The 15766-nt window shown below is 42.6% G+C and overlaps 2 protein-coding genes across 2 annotated transcripts; one reads left to right on the forward strand and one right to left on the reverse strand.

Annotated features, from left to right (window-relative positions):
* Nucleotides 1-530: 530 nt before the first annotated feature.
* Nucleotides 531-1277, reverse strand: sprn (shadow of prion protein; the record flags this gene model as incomplete). Its single annotated transcript, XM_083658259.1, has 2 exons — nt 531-549; nt 919-1277. 2 exons carry the CDS (start codon nt 1275-1277, stop codon nt 531-533), a joined length of 378 nt encoding a protein of 125 aa, XP_083514385.1.
* A 1987-nt stretch (nt 1278-3264) lies between these two features.
* On the forward strand, nt 3265-9012 carry echs1 (enoyl CoA hydratase, short chain, 1, mitochondrial). Its single transcript, XM_083658056.1, has 8 exons — nt 3265-3423; nt 5155-5352; nt 5475-5602; nt 6916-7015; nt 7104-7208; nt 8182-8301; nt 8409-8476; nt 8634-9012. Exons 1-8 carry the CDS (start codon nt 3324-3326, stop codon nt 8697-8699), a joined length of 885 nt encoding a protein of 294 aa, XP_083514182.1. The 5' UTR covers nt 3265-3323; the 3' UTR covers nt 8700-9012.
* The last annotated feature ends 6754 nt before the right edge of the window (nt 9013-15766 follow it).

Raw genomic sequence — 15766 nt, forward strand, 5'->3', positions numbered from 1 at the left:
TTTGGGGGTGTTTACACCTGTACTTTCAAGTGATAAACCACAATCTGATTGCAATCTGATGGCAAAAACCACATGTTAACGCCAGGTGTAAATGGCCTCACAGATCCGACTTGAACACTTGCCCAACTCCGAAATCAGATTTGGGAAACCAATCACGATAATGATGATTAAGGAACTTTAGCAGCAAATCGGATTTGCCTGTAATGTGAACATGGCCTTATAGTCATCTCTTTCAGTCAGAGTATCAAGCATTAACAGGCCTCGGAATGTGCATTTGGGGGGTGACTACGCACAACAGTAAGCATGGACTGATCATAAACTGCCGTGCGTCCATTTGACTTTTGGGTTAGTGTCGAGAGTTATCCTGAACACATATATCAGTCATCGTCATGGATTTTTTTTAAAGCCATGGGCCTTTGGGGGGGGGGGTGGCTAAAACATCATTGGGGGATGCAAAAAAAAAGTCGTCTATCCAGGAAAAACCCTAAGGAAACTAACTGATGAATTCTTAATTTGGGCCAGTTTCTATTCTACAGACAGTGGTTGAATCTGAGAGATTAAATGTCAGGATGAATAGGTAATGTATATGTGTCAGTTATAGTGATTACATACGGTAGGCTACAGTGCGTGTACAAACCTACAATACAGTGAGGTGTTCAAATCTTGGTGGTTGTTTCCTTCTACCATAGCGTTGCTCCTAACTGGCCTTCACAGTTCAGGCCTCTAGCCAGTCCTGCTCATTAGAGCCAAGTCAGTGTAGTAGGCTAGGTTTAGTCTGAGACTAAATCAGTACCCGGACATATAAATTAGGTCAACTATATTTGCAATATACTGTCCAATAAGTATCCATATTTTGGTGAAAATGTTGCAATAATGATAGACACCACTTGAGTGAGAGATGACACATTTTGAGTAGACCGGGACATTTGGGCATCAAAGTAATTGGTCCTGTTGTAGTAATCCAAGTCTTCTGAGCTGTCGACGTTGCTGCGGCGGTAGGCAGAGGCGTACCATCCATCGGCTGTTAACGCCACCGCTGCGCCCGCTGCCGCCGCGCCCACCACCACGCCTCGCACCGGGGTGGAGCGCCCGGCCGACCTGAAGCGGGAGTGGCTCCCTCCTGTCCCTCTCCCCGCGCTGGAGCTGCGGGCGGAGGTGCCCCGCGACGAGCCCCGGGACCCCCCACGGCCACGGGCGAGCACGGGCTCACACAGGAAGGCGGAGAGGAGCAGACATGTCCAGCATGCTGCGAGCACCCGGGTCATCATCACTGCCATCTGTGCCACTGCCTGTAGGAGGCGACAAGGAGACATGAGGAGGCCAACCTCTGGAGCAAAACATGACTAAAACGGCACATTTTACTTGGATGTTCGTTGAGATTGTGTGATGTTGATGACCAAATATCAGTTTACATCATGGGTTACATTGTTACATCATGGGTTACATCACATTACATTGCTTCCTCTACAATTACTCACTTGTCTGACAAATGATCCAGCTGCTTTTAGTAGCCTGATATAAAACATTTTGATTGGCAGCAGTATAGGCCTATGCTGTCTCTTCATTAATCAACAACATACTGTAGATAGTTAGATGCATAAAATGGCTAGATCAAATTCCTCACTGCTCCATATTGGCTAAAAACGTAAAGAAACATAATCTTAAAAGAGTATTGCTTAGGCTGAAGGAGAACTGTAGGCTATTTCATGTTTTTTTCATAGTGTGAAAGAGTGTGTAGGCTACTAGATAAATCTGGGTTCCTGTTCCAGATTGCTCGCACATCAAAGTAGGTCATTTTCCAAAGAAAGACTAAGCTGGACAGAGGACATATTGCTCCTGGCCTCCATCCTTCACTATGAAATAACATTCAGTGGATGGATGGTTATGAATAATAGGCAGATGAGCTGTTTTTTTTTATTTTTATTAACGTGATATATAGTCATGATTTGTTGTGAACAACGTCCTGTAGAAATTAATGTATTTCCATTAGGCCTATATCGTCAATACAATGTCGAATGCACGTTCATTTGACTGTTTTCCATAAATTAGCCTATTGTATTGTAGGCTATAATGAGGAATCATATCGTTGAAAATGGCATTGTTATTGCCTTGCCCACGTTAACCGAGTCCTGATGATTGCGTGTGCTTACCTTATTTTCGTGGATTTTTCCAATTGTCCTTGGTTATGTTTTGCATGCAGACTCAGAGGAACGATGGGATGGGAGTGGGACTGATCATCGTCACCGACGATCGAGGCTCGTTCACACAGTGTCTGCGTGAACGCGCGGCGCGCTCACAGGAGGCCCCAAATTATGACGAGTGATATCAGTAGGCTATGATAGTGATGAAATCTGAAATGTTGATTAGGCCAATGCGGGGTTCTCTTTGAAGTCGAAAACAGCATTCTCATTATCTTAAAATAATAGAATACATTTCTGATAGTCAAATATTTAAACAGAGCGGTCACTGATGAAGACATGCGTTTTTTGATATGCATACAGGACAGACTAGGACTGTCGGAGAGATTTTGGTGGAATAAACATTTAAGTTGCGGGTCGTAAATTTGCAGGTCTCTGGGCTCTGCTATCACTGTTGCTGGTCTGCAGGTTGCCTGGCTGCTGCAAATGCTTTCAACGTTGAATAGTGTTCATTTTCATCTAAAAAAGTAAGACTTGACAAAATAACGATTTAAAATTGAGTTTATGGGTTTATTAATGTTACAATTGCTTTATTTATTAATTCGCCTATATATCAGAAATAAATCTAAAATACATTTTAGAATTCATCAATAAACTAAGCTGCGACAAACAAACAAAATAATCAGTCATGGTGCAAGTTCACTTTGGCTTACAACCAGCACCTTGCTTTTTTAAGAATACGTTTTAACCCGGTTGAATAAGACCTGTCTTCTTCCCTAGATGCATTTTGGCATGGATTTAGAACACATCAGTGCAACATATCCACTGAAAGCAATAATGCATCACATCCACATGAGGGCGCTCTTTCGCTGGAAGCTTGCTGATATGCAAGTAGTCTCGACGCCAGACCCATGAGAGTTCTTACGCTGATACACTACGTTACTGCATGCTGCAGATCTGTATGCGGAGCACAGCGATTCAACGTAATATTTGAGTCTGGGGAGAGACTAATATGCAAGTGGCTTTGTTTGCGCTCACCCTCCGGATGCACTAGGTGGCGGTAACGCGCCTTTAGCACCGGATGCCAACCTGAAGAAAACAAACACGAGCGAAAGAAGAAGCCGAGTTCACTGACAAGTGACAACAACCTCCTCTCCTCTGCGTAGTAGGTCTGTGTGAAGCGTCATGGCTTTACTGTGCAGAAGCGCTGCCCTGTTGCTGAGGCCCGCCACCTGCTCTGCTGCTGCTGCTGCTGCTGCTGCTGCTGCACGACGATACAGCTCAGGTACAGTGATCTGATGTGTACGAGTCACAGCCTGAAGAGAGGAGTCTCAGCGAACTGCCCAATGTCATGAAAGCTGCGTCACTGAATGTGCGACGCATGTGGACAACCAACAGGCACACTAAAGAAAGAAAGAAACAGGCAGGCTGCAAAGAAATCAGTCATCTCTTATGCTTTATTGTCATAACATTGTTCTATGATTGATTATTGATCAGCTAATATCGATACAGTATATGGCATTGGCTATAGAAATAAACTTGAACTAGACCTGCTTGCCTGTTTGATCTGGATGGACACAACTGTATCAGAATCAGAATAACTTTGATTGCCACAGTATGCAAGATTACATTGATATGAGGAGTTTGTCTTAGTGTCATTATGCAGTCAATATGAATATGATGTCAATATTCAGAGATAAAGAAATAGGAAGAACAAAAAGACAATCACAACATTGCAAGTGCAGTCCAATACAGTAGTATACAATATATACACGAGAGGAGTCAGTAGGCATACAAAATTTAATTTACATTGATTTTTTTGTAATTTAATTTACAGTCCGAGTTAAATAGGCAGTGAATTTACAGTCCGACTTAAATAGGGAGTTAAATAGGCATTCAATTAAATATGAGTTACAGTCTAAGCAGTGCACGATGTAGTTATCTGTAGTATCTACCTCTACATGTCCGGTTGGCTACTAAAACGAGAGGATAGTTTGTGTCACATTAAACTAACTGAAGTCCAACTTGCATGCGAGATGCAGTAGTATTTTGTAAGCACCCACCTTGAATCGGTATGATTTTGTAACAAATGTTAGCTGTGCCCTTTGCTCCAGAAGGTCTATCAGGCTGGTCACTGTAGCCTTGACACCAGCTTGTCTTGATGCTTAACATTCTTGAATCATTAACAGGACTTGCCCTTGCCTGTAATGTGAGTTTCTCAGTGAACTCAAGAGGATAGATCAGCTCAGCTCAGTCCACGTTGGTGGTCCTTCAACTGGTTAAAGGACTACATTTCTGCCAACATTGGGCTGTGAAAAAGAGGGAGATTTTCTGGGGTATCGGTGAATGGCCTACCCTCAATGTCCCCCGCCCCCATATAACCCTACACCACAAATTAACCCATTGATACCTGATGCAGCATTTGTGTGTGTATCCCTTTAAGACCGCGAACCGCGTTAACGCGGTTCGCGGTCTTAAAGGGATACGCACACAAATGAGGGATATACACGCAAATGCTGCATCAGGTATCAATGGGTTAATAGCCTAGAGAGCAGAGGTGCCCACATTCTTTCCTACTGTATGAAGGGCCAAAATTAATGTGGATGGCCGGCCATCGGCCAAAAATAAATGTTGGCGTTATGTGAAATTACATTAAATTATTTTATAGACAATTTACATTCTAAATCTAAAATAGGTCTTCTAGTTTTATATGGTAAAAGTATCATCATCACACTAGCTTAACAAATGAGTTAATGACTTGATAAATCAGGAGTGTTGGCAGGTATGAGACTACACGGCTTGCAGAAGTTGATGGTGGGGAGTGGTGACTGATAGTGCAGTTTATTAGTTACACCAAAGGATAGTAACTAAGGACCAGTCCACAGTTAAAGTCTGCTGTCTTTCTCAGTGTCTGCCTCCTCCAGATGACAAGTAGGATGCTCTGCTCCGTGCAGACATGCAGAGGGGCAGGTTCACATGACTGACTGTGTCTGTCGGGGGTTGGCTTTCCCTCCAGGCGCTCAGTATGAGTACATCACGGTGGAGAAGCGAGGCGAGAAGCAGAACGTTGGCTTCATCCAGCTGAACCGGCCCAAGGCTCTCAACGCTCTGTGTGACGGGCTGATGTTGGAGGTGGGCCGCGCCCTCGACTCCTTCGAAGCCGACGGAGACGTGGGAGCCATCGTGATCACCGGCAGTGACAGAGCCTTTGCTGGTGGGTGAGGGGATTGCGTGTGTTTTAATAAGCTGTTTACACCCACCGAGCTATCGCTAAGCTCACAGGTAGCACTGTTGTTAACGTGTGTGTGTGTGTGTGTGTGTGTGTGTGTTTTTCAGCGGGGGCGGACATCAAAGAGATGCAGCATCGAACGTTCCAGGAGTGTTACGGCGGGAACTTCCTGGCCCACTGGAACAGAGTGTCCACAGTGAAGAAGCCTGTGATTGCAGCTGTCAATGGATTTGCTGTGAGTGGCTTACATCAAACCTGACCCTATTTGGACATCCTGGTGGCTCAGTGGTCTAAGAGGCACATACCATGTAAAAGTGACTCTTGAGGATTTGATAGAGAGAGAGAGAGAGAGAGAGAAAAGATGGATAGATACAGGAAATAGATAGAGAGATAAGGGGAGAAAAAGAGATATTAGGCTCTTTCACACACAGACCGCGGCAAAAAAGCAGTTTAGGAGTCCCGCAAAGCCTGCAGCCTCGCCACAGAAATTGCTTTCACACAGAGCCAAGCAGCACGGCCACATTCCCGTGCTGCAGTGTACTTTCAGGTGAAATCCCCTGCTCCCGGATTGAAAGGCGAGCACCACTCGCATGGTGGGCGGACTCGCCTTAATATCAAAACGCATGCATCTGCTCCTCAGACCAACTCGCCACAGACAGCTATAGCCCTCTGAAGCTTATTATTATATCCGTTAATTTTACCTACAAATGTCAACATCGTTTGAGCATAAAGCCTAACCGCACGGAGCATTCCTCCTGGCGTCCCTGCAGTCATGATTGTATAGGCTACTTTTTTTACTTTCACTTTCTTGCTACATGAGGTGATTTCCCCTGTAATTTTTTTATGAATGAGCTGACCATTCGCACCTTTTCCGGCTCGCTGCGACGACGCTTTCAAAGGGAGGCGGGTTGCCAGGTAACCCGGCGCTGTTACTACCTACCGTGGCGGGACAAAAGGCGTAAAACAATTATCCACCAACGCGCGTTCACGACTTTCACATCGGAGGCGCGAATCCTATTTTCCGTGCATTTTTCGGCTTTCAAGGCCGGTGTGAAAGAGCCTAGATAGATAGAGGGGGATTAGTCCTGCAGTAATTATTTTTAATGTATTTTCAGCAGTCGGGTTGGTAGATCATGTTGAGTTGGTCATTTTAAAGTGTGGGCGCCCCCTGCTCTACGCCGTCTGGGATGTGTCCAGGTCACCTGCAGTCCATCTGCTGAAACACGCGCTCCGGGGGATCAGCTGTCCCGGGCCGAGAAGCAATGTGAAAGTGTCATTGGCTTATTATTAGCAGGTTTACCTGCATTAAAAAAAATTGCATATAAGCAGACCTTTTGATCTAAAAGCAATAATGGGTTTTTGAATCCAGAATCTATGCCAATATGTTCTGTCTATCTCGACTTTGAACTGTCAAATAACGGTAAAAATGTCAGCGAGATTGTTCATCAATTGGATTTTGGCTATAGGCTAGGGCAAAGCTAAGAATAGAATGAGAATGTCTTTTGAGTCAAATTCCCATTCATAATCATTTCTCCATCTGACTTGTAGCTGGGTGGAGGCTGTGAATTGGCGATGATGTGTGACATCATCTACGCCGGAGAGAAGGCTCAGTTTGGCCAACCAGAGATCCTGTTGGGCACCATTCCTGGTAAAAAAAACACCGTCTCCTTCCTGTTGAAATGTCACCGTTGACTTGTTTGTTGATCAGTGCCATGCCAACACCTGTCTATGTGCAGGAGCGGGCGGCACGCAGCGGTTGACCCGGGCGGTGGGGAAGTCCCTGGCTATGGAGATGGTGCTAACAGGAGACAAGATTAATGCTCAAGAAGCCAAGCAGTCAGGTAACATAGACATCCAACACATAAGCTGGGTTTCCATCCAAATGTATCGCAACTTTTAATCGAATTTTCAGAAAGTCGGCAAAAGAAAATGCGAAACAATACGCGTTTCCATCCACTGCTATTTTGCGAATTATAGCGCTGTCAATCACCTCGTTTCTGAGGCTGTCTGAGCTGCTGATCAGCTGCTAGACCCGATATACAGCTCTGTTAAACACATCTAACGTTATTCATCTAAAGTTTCTTGATGATCTACAAGTAGACAAAGGTACCATGACGCCATTTCTGGATTACCAGGTGCGACTCGGCAAGCATAACGTTATAATCCACGGAGCAGATAGTAAGTGAATACAATTTCATTCAATTCTAGAAGTGAGTCGTCTTACAGTTAATATCCCAGTCTTCTTCTGTTTACCACGGCGGGTATTGTGCTGCGTATTTACCATTATTTACCGTGTGTAGCCCTAAGTATGTGTAGGCTACACACGGCATGTCATGTTTTGCAGTGATCAAGGCAAACTGCGTGTTTTTTGAATGGAGAGACAACGGAATATCGCTTAATCTGTTTCCACCGCACGTTTCGCATTTTCCTTTCATCGATACACCCAACTTTTCCGCCTCTCTCAAGCGTGACAACTTTTTTGCGATATTTGGAGGTTTTTGCGAATTAGGCAGCGATTCCACTCAATTTTTCTATGCGCAAATTGAAATTTCGCACCCGACTATAGACATACAACATATAGACATACAACATACATACAATAGACATACAACATACTGTACATACAATAGACATACAACATATAGACATACAACATATAGACATACAACATATAGACATACAACATACATACAATAGACATACAACATATCTTCCCTTCTGTCTCACCACTGTGTGACACGTGTCAGAGGGCACGTGATCTCATGGCTTCTGTTCAGATAATGTTCACAATGCAGCTGCTTTTGTGTTTGCCAGGCCTGGTGAGTAAAATCTGTCCAGTGGACCAGCTGGTGTCGGAAGCTGTAAAGTGTGGGGAGAAGATTGCTGCCAACTCCAAGCTGGTCTCAGCTATGGCTAAAGAGGCTGTTAACGCAGGTGTGTCGAGTTTATATTTGCCTTTAATCTTGAAACCTACCTGCAGCTTTACGTGGACAGGTGTGTTGTGTTCTCCTCTGACTTGCCTGATCTGTGTGTGGTTGCAGCCTATGAACTGACCTTGGCTGAGGGGAACCGTCTGGAGAAGCGGTTGTTCCACTCTACCTTTGCCACGGTGAGTACAAGTGAGGGGGACTGACGGACCTAAAACAGCATGGATATGAGCATACTTACTGAGTACCACTTGGTACTCGTGGGTCATTTCACACAGTTAGGAACCTTCCTAAGCAGGACCACAGTCTTGATCTTTGTGTCCGTTTCTGTCCCTCTAGGAGGATCGCAAGGAAGGCATGACTGCATTTGTGGAAAAGAGAAAAGCCAGTTTCCAAGACAAGTAAGAGACGAGGCTGATCGAGGACTTGGCCACGAGCACACATTTCCTGATATCAGCGATATCAATGTCCTAATCTGACATCCATTCTGATATGTTGGCTCATGCAAAGATCCTGGTGCTGGTGGACCCTGCAAGTTAACAAAAATAGTTTGAAAAAAATAGCTGAGTTAGTGCACAACAGTGTCTTATCACAGTATCAAAATCAAATGCTGTGTGCATACAGAAGTGCTGTGTGTGAATACTATAGACCAGGGGTGCCCAACCAGTCGATCGCAGTCTACTGGTCGACCGCGGACTGACCCCAGGTCGATCGCAAGGGGTGTCAAAAATCGATTATTTATAATATATATATATATATATATATATATATATATATATATATATATATATATATACACATATATAATGGAAGTACATGCAGTTGTTTATTTTAATTATGGATCATAATACAATGCAATACCAAATGCACTTTTATTTTAAAAGTAGCCACACTGAGAAAAAAGAAAGTGAGAAAAAATAAATCATGTATTGTGGAAAAAAAGTGATGCATCGATTTAAGATGCATCGAGATCAAATTCAATATAATGGAAGTACATGCAGTTGTTTATTTTAATTATGGATCATAATACAATGCAATTCCAAATGCACTTTTATTTTAAAAGTAGCCACACAGTGAGAAAAAAGAAAGTGAGAAAAAATAAATCATGTATTGGGGAAAAAAAGTGATGCATCGATTTAAGATGCATCGAGATGCATCAATAATCGTAATCGAATCGAATCGTAGCCCTCTGAATCGTAATCGAATCGTGAGGCCAGTGAAGATTCACAGCCCTAATGTCATGTGGTTGTGAGACAACGAGAAAGTGTTGTGAGGTTAGTTACTGCAGGCTGGAAACGATGTGTGTGTCAAAAAAGGTTGGGCACCCCTGCTATAGACACTTTGTCACGGTCAGTGTTACATCCACATTAATGACTAATACTGATTGTGCCTTTCATTTTCACTGTCAAACTGCTGCATACAGTTTGGAGGCAGCAACCGTTCTTTTCTTTTTCCTCTGTACATTTTGAAAATAAATCTGTGGTTTTCAGTAGCCTACTGTAACTCAAGTGTTATCGCCGTTCATTAAAGGAAGATGTCTTCACTTCGTGTTAATCACACAGTTGATTGAGAAACTGGAATGCCTCTTACCTTGTATTAGGTTATATATGGTTTCAGAATTTCAGGATATTTTAAATATACAGTAGTATATGTATAAGTCATACAAGATCATAAACAAAGGCTTATATACAGATATATTTCCAGATGACGCTTTCAGTCAGAGGCAAGATAAGCAACCTAAAACTGGCAAATACATGACATGATTTTTATAAAGTGCATTTTTGCCATAGCTAGCTCGCGCATGTGCAAACTGATTCTCTAGTTGGGACCAATTCGGTACTGACGGGACCATCTGGATGTCGCCTCGCGGTGACCCCCAGTGATCTTGAATGTAATAACCATCTGAGGTCAAAGTCGCACTAGGGAGAAGGGGTGGGAGTGGTTTGAGACATGGTTCGACCCCCCGACCCAAACTATAACCCTAACCCCATACAAATTAACAATGTACATGTGTGATATATGAAATAAAATAATCCATGAATAAAGTCAATCAATCAATCAATCAAAAGGCTTATTTCCATTGTGGACTTTTTCTTACCCTGATATTAACCTAACCAATCGTCACTCCTCCTCATGCCTAAACCTAACCAGTCATCAAAACATGCTCGTTTTAGTTGAATCCCAATATGAAGTATGATTGAATGTGGCAGCTCTTAATTTTCTGACCACTAGAGGGTAGGGCTGGGCAATATATCGATTTTATATTGATATTGTGATATGAGACTACTAGATACATGTACAGTATCATCTTAGATTTTGGATATCGTGATATGGCATAAGTGTTTTTTCCTGGTTTTAAAGTCAAGCTGAGCCCAAAAATGACTTATTTTATTTTAGTTCAAATACCTGGGTATTCAGTGCACCTATTTAATAATGTATGCCAAAAAAATCACAAAAATCTAATTTCTTTAGTTTTTCACACTTTTTCACATCAAAAGTTCATTTTTCAAGATTTCATTCATAACAGTAATCTACAGTTTGCTGACGTCACATAGTACTATCAAATGTCTACCCCATTTCAACCAATCACATCATGACATGACAGCTGTCAATCAAATCTTAATTTCAGGGTAATTTTCTCTTCCAAATGAAGGAGAAAATGGCACCTAGTGCCTGTAATCTGGCAGAATTTCTAGCCCATAAACTACTAACTTGGCCAATTGTATGTAACATACAAAATAAAGCAAACGGTAATGTCTAAGAATGCAAAGAAATGTAACTGGCTCTTAAACTCGCATTCCAGGAATATTGTATTTACCGCAATAGCGTAACTGGCGCGAGCCTCAGAGAGCCTGGTTGTCAGGGGTCGCCCCTCGGATATTCCAGGCGGGCGGGCAGCACCCATGCATCGGATTGTCCGCTCGTTCCACACAGAAGCAGCTTGCTGCCTGGTACTCGGCGGATCCCACTCGCGTAGCACGACAACACGCTGAATCCCACTCGATTTGGGGGCGGAACATGCCAGGATTGGCCAATGCCAAAGCCAGTCCCCAGAATTGTCAAATCAAATCATCAACAGGCTATATGGTCCGCCTCTCAACCCTGTCATCAAGACAAGATTTGTTTTCAGACTCTGAAACGTCTCCGACCCTCGCACTACTTCCGTTGGGTTCATTTCGACTTTAAAGGGTGCATTACAGTAAAGTGATGTGCTTTTCTGAACTAACCAGACTGTTCTAGCTGTTATATTCAGGGCTTTCCACTAGGCTAGTGCTTACAATACATACAGACAAAGTCCAGCTGGGTGAAAATAGTAGCCAGCCGGGCGTTACATTCCAATTAGCATGTCAATACAATTTCAGGCTCCGCTCGCAGCAGAGGGAGGGGGGCTGCACTGTGTATGGGAAGCGCTGTGATGTTCATCACTGTTCCCGCATGGTCTGAAAAAGTAAATGTCAATTGATTGATTGACTTTATTCATGGAAGACACAATAAACGATCCAAGGGATAGCATGTAAAAGTGTAAACACGTATTTCCAACATTTATTGTGTTCTCTTGTATTCTCAACATTTTTTTAAATGTATGTATTCCTGCTGGGCAGTTGTATAGCCTAGGTATCTTTTTTTTTAAATCAATTATCAAATCAATTCAATCAATCAAGAATGGCGATTATTAACTTCATACATTTGTTTATTTAAAAATAAATAAGATACTAAAATGCTTGAGGGGGGCTTAATAGGGCTTGGTTGGCAGATGAGGGGGCTATAGTCCCCCTTTGCCCCGGTGTAGCACCGTCCCTGAGCACAGCAGGGCTTGTGTGTTTAGAGGAAAGAACAAAGCTTAATTTGCTGACACTGAATGTATGTAATTGATGATTATGAGGTCATGCCATTAAAATACCATATACAAATCACCAGGCCCATGGCCAAACCATATAATACATTGAAGAATTATTGGCTTTTTCGTGTCAGTATTGGTTTGTAGGATAAAGATTCTTGAACAGACTTAACGGAAAGCTATTTGTCATTTTCTCAAAATACTGCATTTATATCTAATATTTACAAACAGGACTCTTGTTTTTACACAATCAAGATAGGCTACAGCTAGACAAAAAAGGCCCAAAATAACTAAACTACAATAAATGTAGGCTACAAAAGAGAAATCTATATAAAATAACAAATTTCTTTGTGAAACTGCCACTATTATTATTGTTGTACTCTGCACAAGTTGTCAATTGTTTAAATTTAGGCTGCATTCATGCTGGAAATTAAGTTACTGGTATACATTTTTTTCCAGCCCAAATTATCCCACTGTGTTCAACTGAAAAGGAATAGCCTATACACTATGGGGAAAATATGTATTAAACTGTCTTCGCTTATTGGCCTGATATTGAGAGATGCATTATTTGGCTCGAACTATTCGGTTGGCTATAGACCATAAAACCATAGGACCAATCGAGTTCAAAAGTGAAGAAAGCACCAGAACAAATTCAGTTAGCGGTGCGCTTTCTTTGGCCTCTCCAATCATCTGAAGGCACCTTTTTTTTCCTCTGATCTCAGGGTTTCTTCACACGACGGCGCCCCATATCTTCACGAGGCCAGCATGGCCTAATTGATTTTGATTTTCATTCAATATTCCCCCGGAGCTCGCTTTCTTCTCGGCCCCCTGGAACAAAACTTCTAAAAGGAGAGGGGGGGGAAACTCGTCTCCTCACTCCGCGGGGAAGCACAAAAGTCTGCAGAGCAAGCCCGAAAAGGAGCTCCGCTTTGAGGCGACCGAAAGGTCAAAATAATAAATGTAGACTCAATTGAGGCTCTCCGCGCGGACAAAAGGGGCCAAACGTTACATTTTGGCTGCGGAGCAGACCCTCAGAGCGTGATAAACTCATTTAAAGAAGCCGAACTAAAGACGGAGCAGCAGGGCTCCAGAGAGGGAGAAAGGCTCTTTCAACCCGGCAGACAGGCCTGGCTCCTCTAGGGCCTTTTCTTCTCTTCACTCTCCATCCGTCTCACGCTCCTCTCCTCTCCCCTCACCAAACACCACTATATCCGGGGTATCAGCTTATTATTGAGTGGCCATCTTACTTAATATTATTCTTATTATTCTTAGGCTATTATTATTATTATTATTATTATTATTATTATTATTATTATTATTATTATTATTATTATTATTATTATATTCCTCTGGTATCAGTGTGGTTTTTCATTTCTGTTTCTAAACGTTATGGCTGGGTTTCCCAAAAGCTTCTTAGCGCTAAGAAGCTTCTTTAACCCTTCTTAAGGCCCCCTTAAGAAGCAAACGCGTTTCCCAATTGCTTCTTAGCCTAAGATGATCTTTCGTTAAGAAGGCTGCGTTTCCCAAAAGCTTCTTAGCGCTAAGATGATCTTTCGTTAAGAAGGTTTTGTAAGAAGGGTCTGGGGCATTCTTAACACCTTCTTAATGATGAAACACTGGCAGATCCAGCCGCGTCAGGCAAAAGGAGATACTTGTGTCCACTGTTCCTCTTGTGTTTTTCCCTTTTTCCTTTCTTTCATGCACCCTTTAGTGTTTAAAATTGGGGAACACTTGAAAATCTCCCCTGTATGTATGGTTACTTGTGTTTTAAATGTTTTACCGTAGCATATTCCTCTAATCAGAATGGATTCCTTTTATAATAAGAATCTTGTGGATTTATATAGCACCTTTCACAGAACCCAAGGTCGCTTAAATTCTGTAGTTTCTCGCAATTTTGTTGTATGCTGTGTATATAAAGCAATTTGAACTGCAGTCCATGTCTGAAATCTCTGAAATAAATAATGTTTAATAGAAGAAGTTCTTGTTTAACATGACCACGATTAGGTTATTCTACAACAGTGTTTCTCAACCACTGGGTCGTGGCCCACTGGTGGGCTCAGAGTGCCATCTAGTGGGCCGCAGAGGACCTCTCACATCGAGATGGTGGACAGCTCCAGTTAAGATGCTTCTTAAGAGCCTTCTTTTTTTTTCTTCTTCTCTTCTGTTAAGGTGTTTGGGAAACACTTCTTTGGAGCCTTCTTAACTCCTTAAGAAGCTTCTTAACGCCTTAAGAAGCTTCTTAACTCTTAAGAAGCTTCTTTGTTGGGGAAACTCAGCCATTAAAGCAATATTAGATGGAACCCCTTCAAGGAGCCCTGGAGGTCCACAGACCCCACTTGAGAACCAGCCAGAGCTGAGCCGTGACTTGATGTGGGCCTTTCATAAAAGGCTTTTGATGCAGATCTGCAGGACTATCTGTGACCATGGAAAGGATTCCTCAGCATTTTTTCTGCCATCCAGCAGAGTTTCTCTGGCTCGCATGAAACAAGCCGGCGGGATGGTTTTCATCTGACAAATATTTTCATTATCACACGCTCTTGGCACCGGTGGCCGTGTCGGAATAACACATTCACTGGTGTCTGCTTTGAATTATTATGCCCACCCGAGGGTGTCAGAAACAACAAGTTGAACCTACCGGTATGTGAAGCTGTGTAGAGGCAAAGCCTCTGCGAGGTGACGGGTTAAGTTCCCTGTTTCCTCAGATCGGCAACAGGGCCAGCAGCAGGTTAACGCAATGTCATTATTTTACAGGCAGATCGTGTCATAATTTAGCTTAGTGCGGGATCGATGCCATGACAGTCTGGTGATGGATTTGTGGTCAGCTAACTTTGTAATGTAGCTTGCCGAGTGCCGACATATTGTCTTGGGCAGTGCCAGTGGCACTTACAATTGTAGGCCAGGGGTTTCAAAGTCTGGGACTGTGGGCTGCCCCCAGACAAAGCAATTGGAAAAAGCGCCCCCTTGCTCAATTCCTGGACGCCTATGGGATCATGATGGTTAGACACTCAACAATTGTGCCAGGAAAATACTATATATATATATATATATATATATATATATACATACACACACATATATATATGTCTGTCTGTGTGTGTGTGTGTGTGTGTGTGTGTGTATATATGTGTATTAGGGATGTTCATCAATTATCGAAAATCGATATCGACAATCGATAATTATCGAAAATCAATAATTGATCGTTAAGGATTGGAATCGATCCTGTGGCATTTGGATCGATTTTGTTATTATTCATTTTTTTTATTTTTATTTTTGGACTAGGTTTGGGTGGAATTCGTTCCTCCTCGCCCCACTCAATTGCACAGCCGACTAACGTGAGGTGGAGCTTCATATAGTCTCTAGTTTTCTGGCTGGGCACGGGCCTTTGTGCCAACAAAACTGTTTTAAACATGGGGAATTCACACCGGCATGCGCCGGGGACAGCAGTGTTGGAGAGGAGACACATTGAAATAAAGAGTTCATTGAGGAGAACACGTTGTCTTTCGTATTTTCTGCCATAGGCATTCATTTTGTAAAAAAAAAAAAATTGAAAATTGAAAATTGAAAATTTTCTAAGTATTAATATGATCGATAATCGATAATTGATCGTTAATTTTCACCGATTATCGATTTTGGA

Source organism: Poromitra crassiceps (assembly GCF_964638095.1).
Source record: "Poromitra crassiceps genome assembly, chromosome: 22".
In the NCBI taxonomy this organism is placed as follows: Eukaryota; Metazoa; Chordata; class Actinopteri; order Beryciformes; family Melamphaidae; genus Poromitra; species Poromitra crassiceps.

Coding starts and splice junctions, on each gene's coding strand:
- echs1 (XM_083658056.1), top strand. CDS start 3,324: ATGGCTTTACTGTGCAGAAGCGCTGCCCTGTTGCTGAGGCCCGCCACC. Junction 7,209..8,181: donor TCAAGAAGCCAAGCAGTCAG/GTAACATAGACA, acceptor TGTGTTTGCCAG/GCCTGGTGAGTAAAATCTGT. Junction 8,302..8,408: donor TAAAGAGGCTGTTAACGCAG/GTGTGTCGAGTT, acceptor GTGTGGTTGCAG/CCTATGAACTGACCTTGGCT.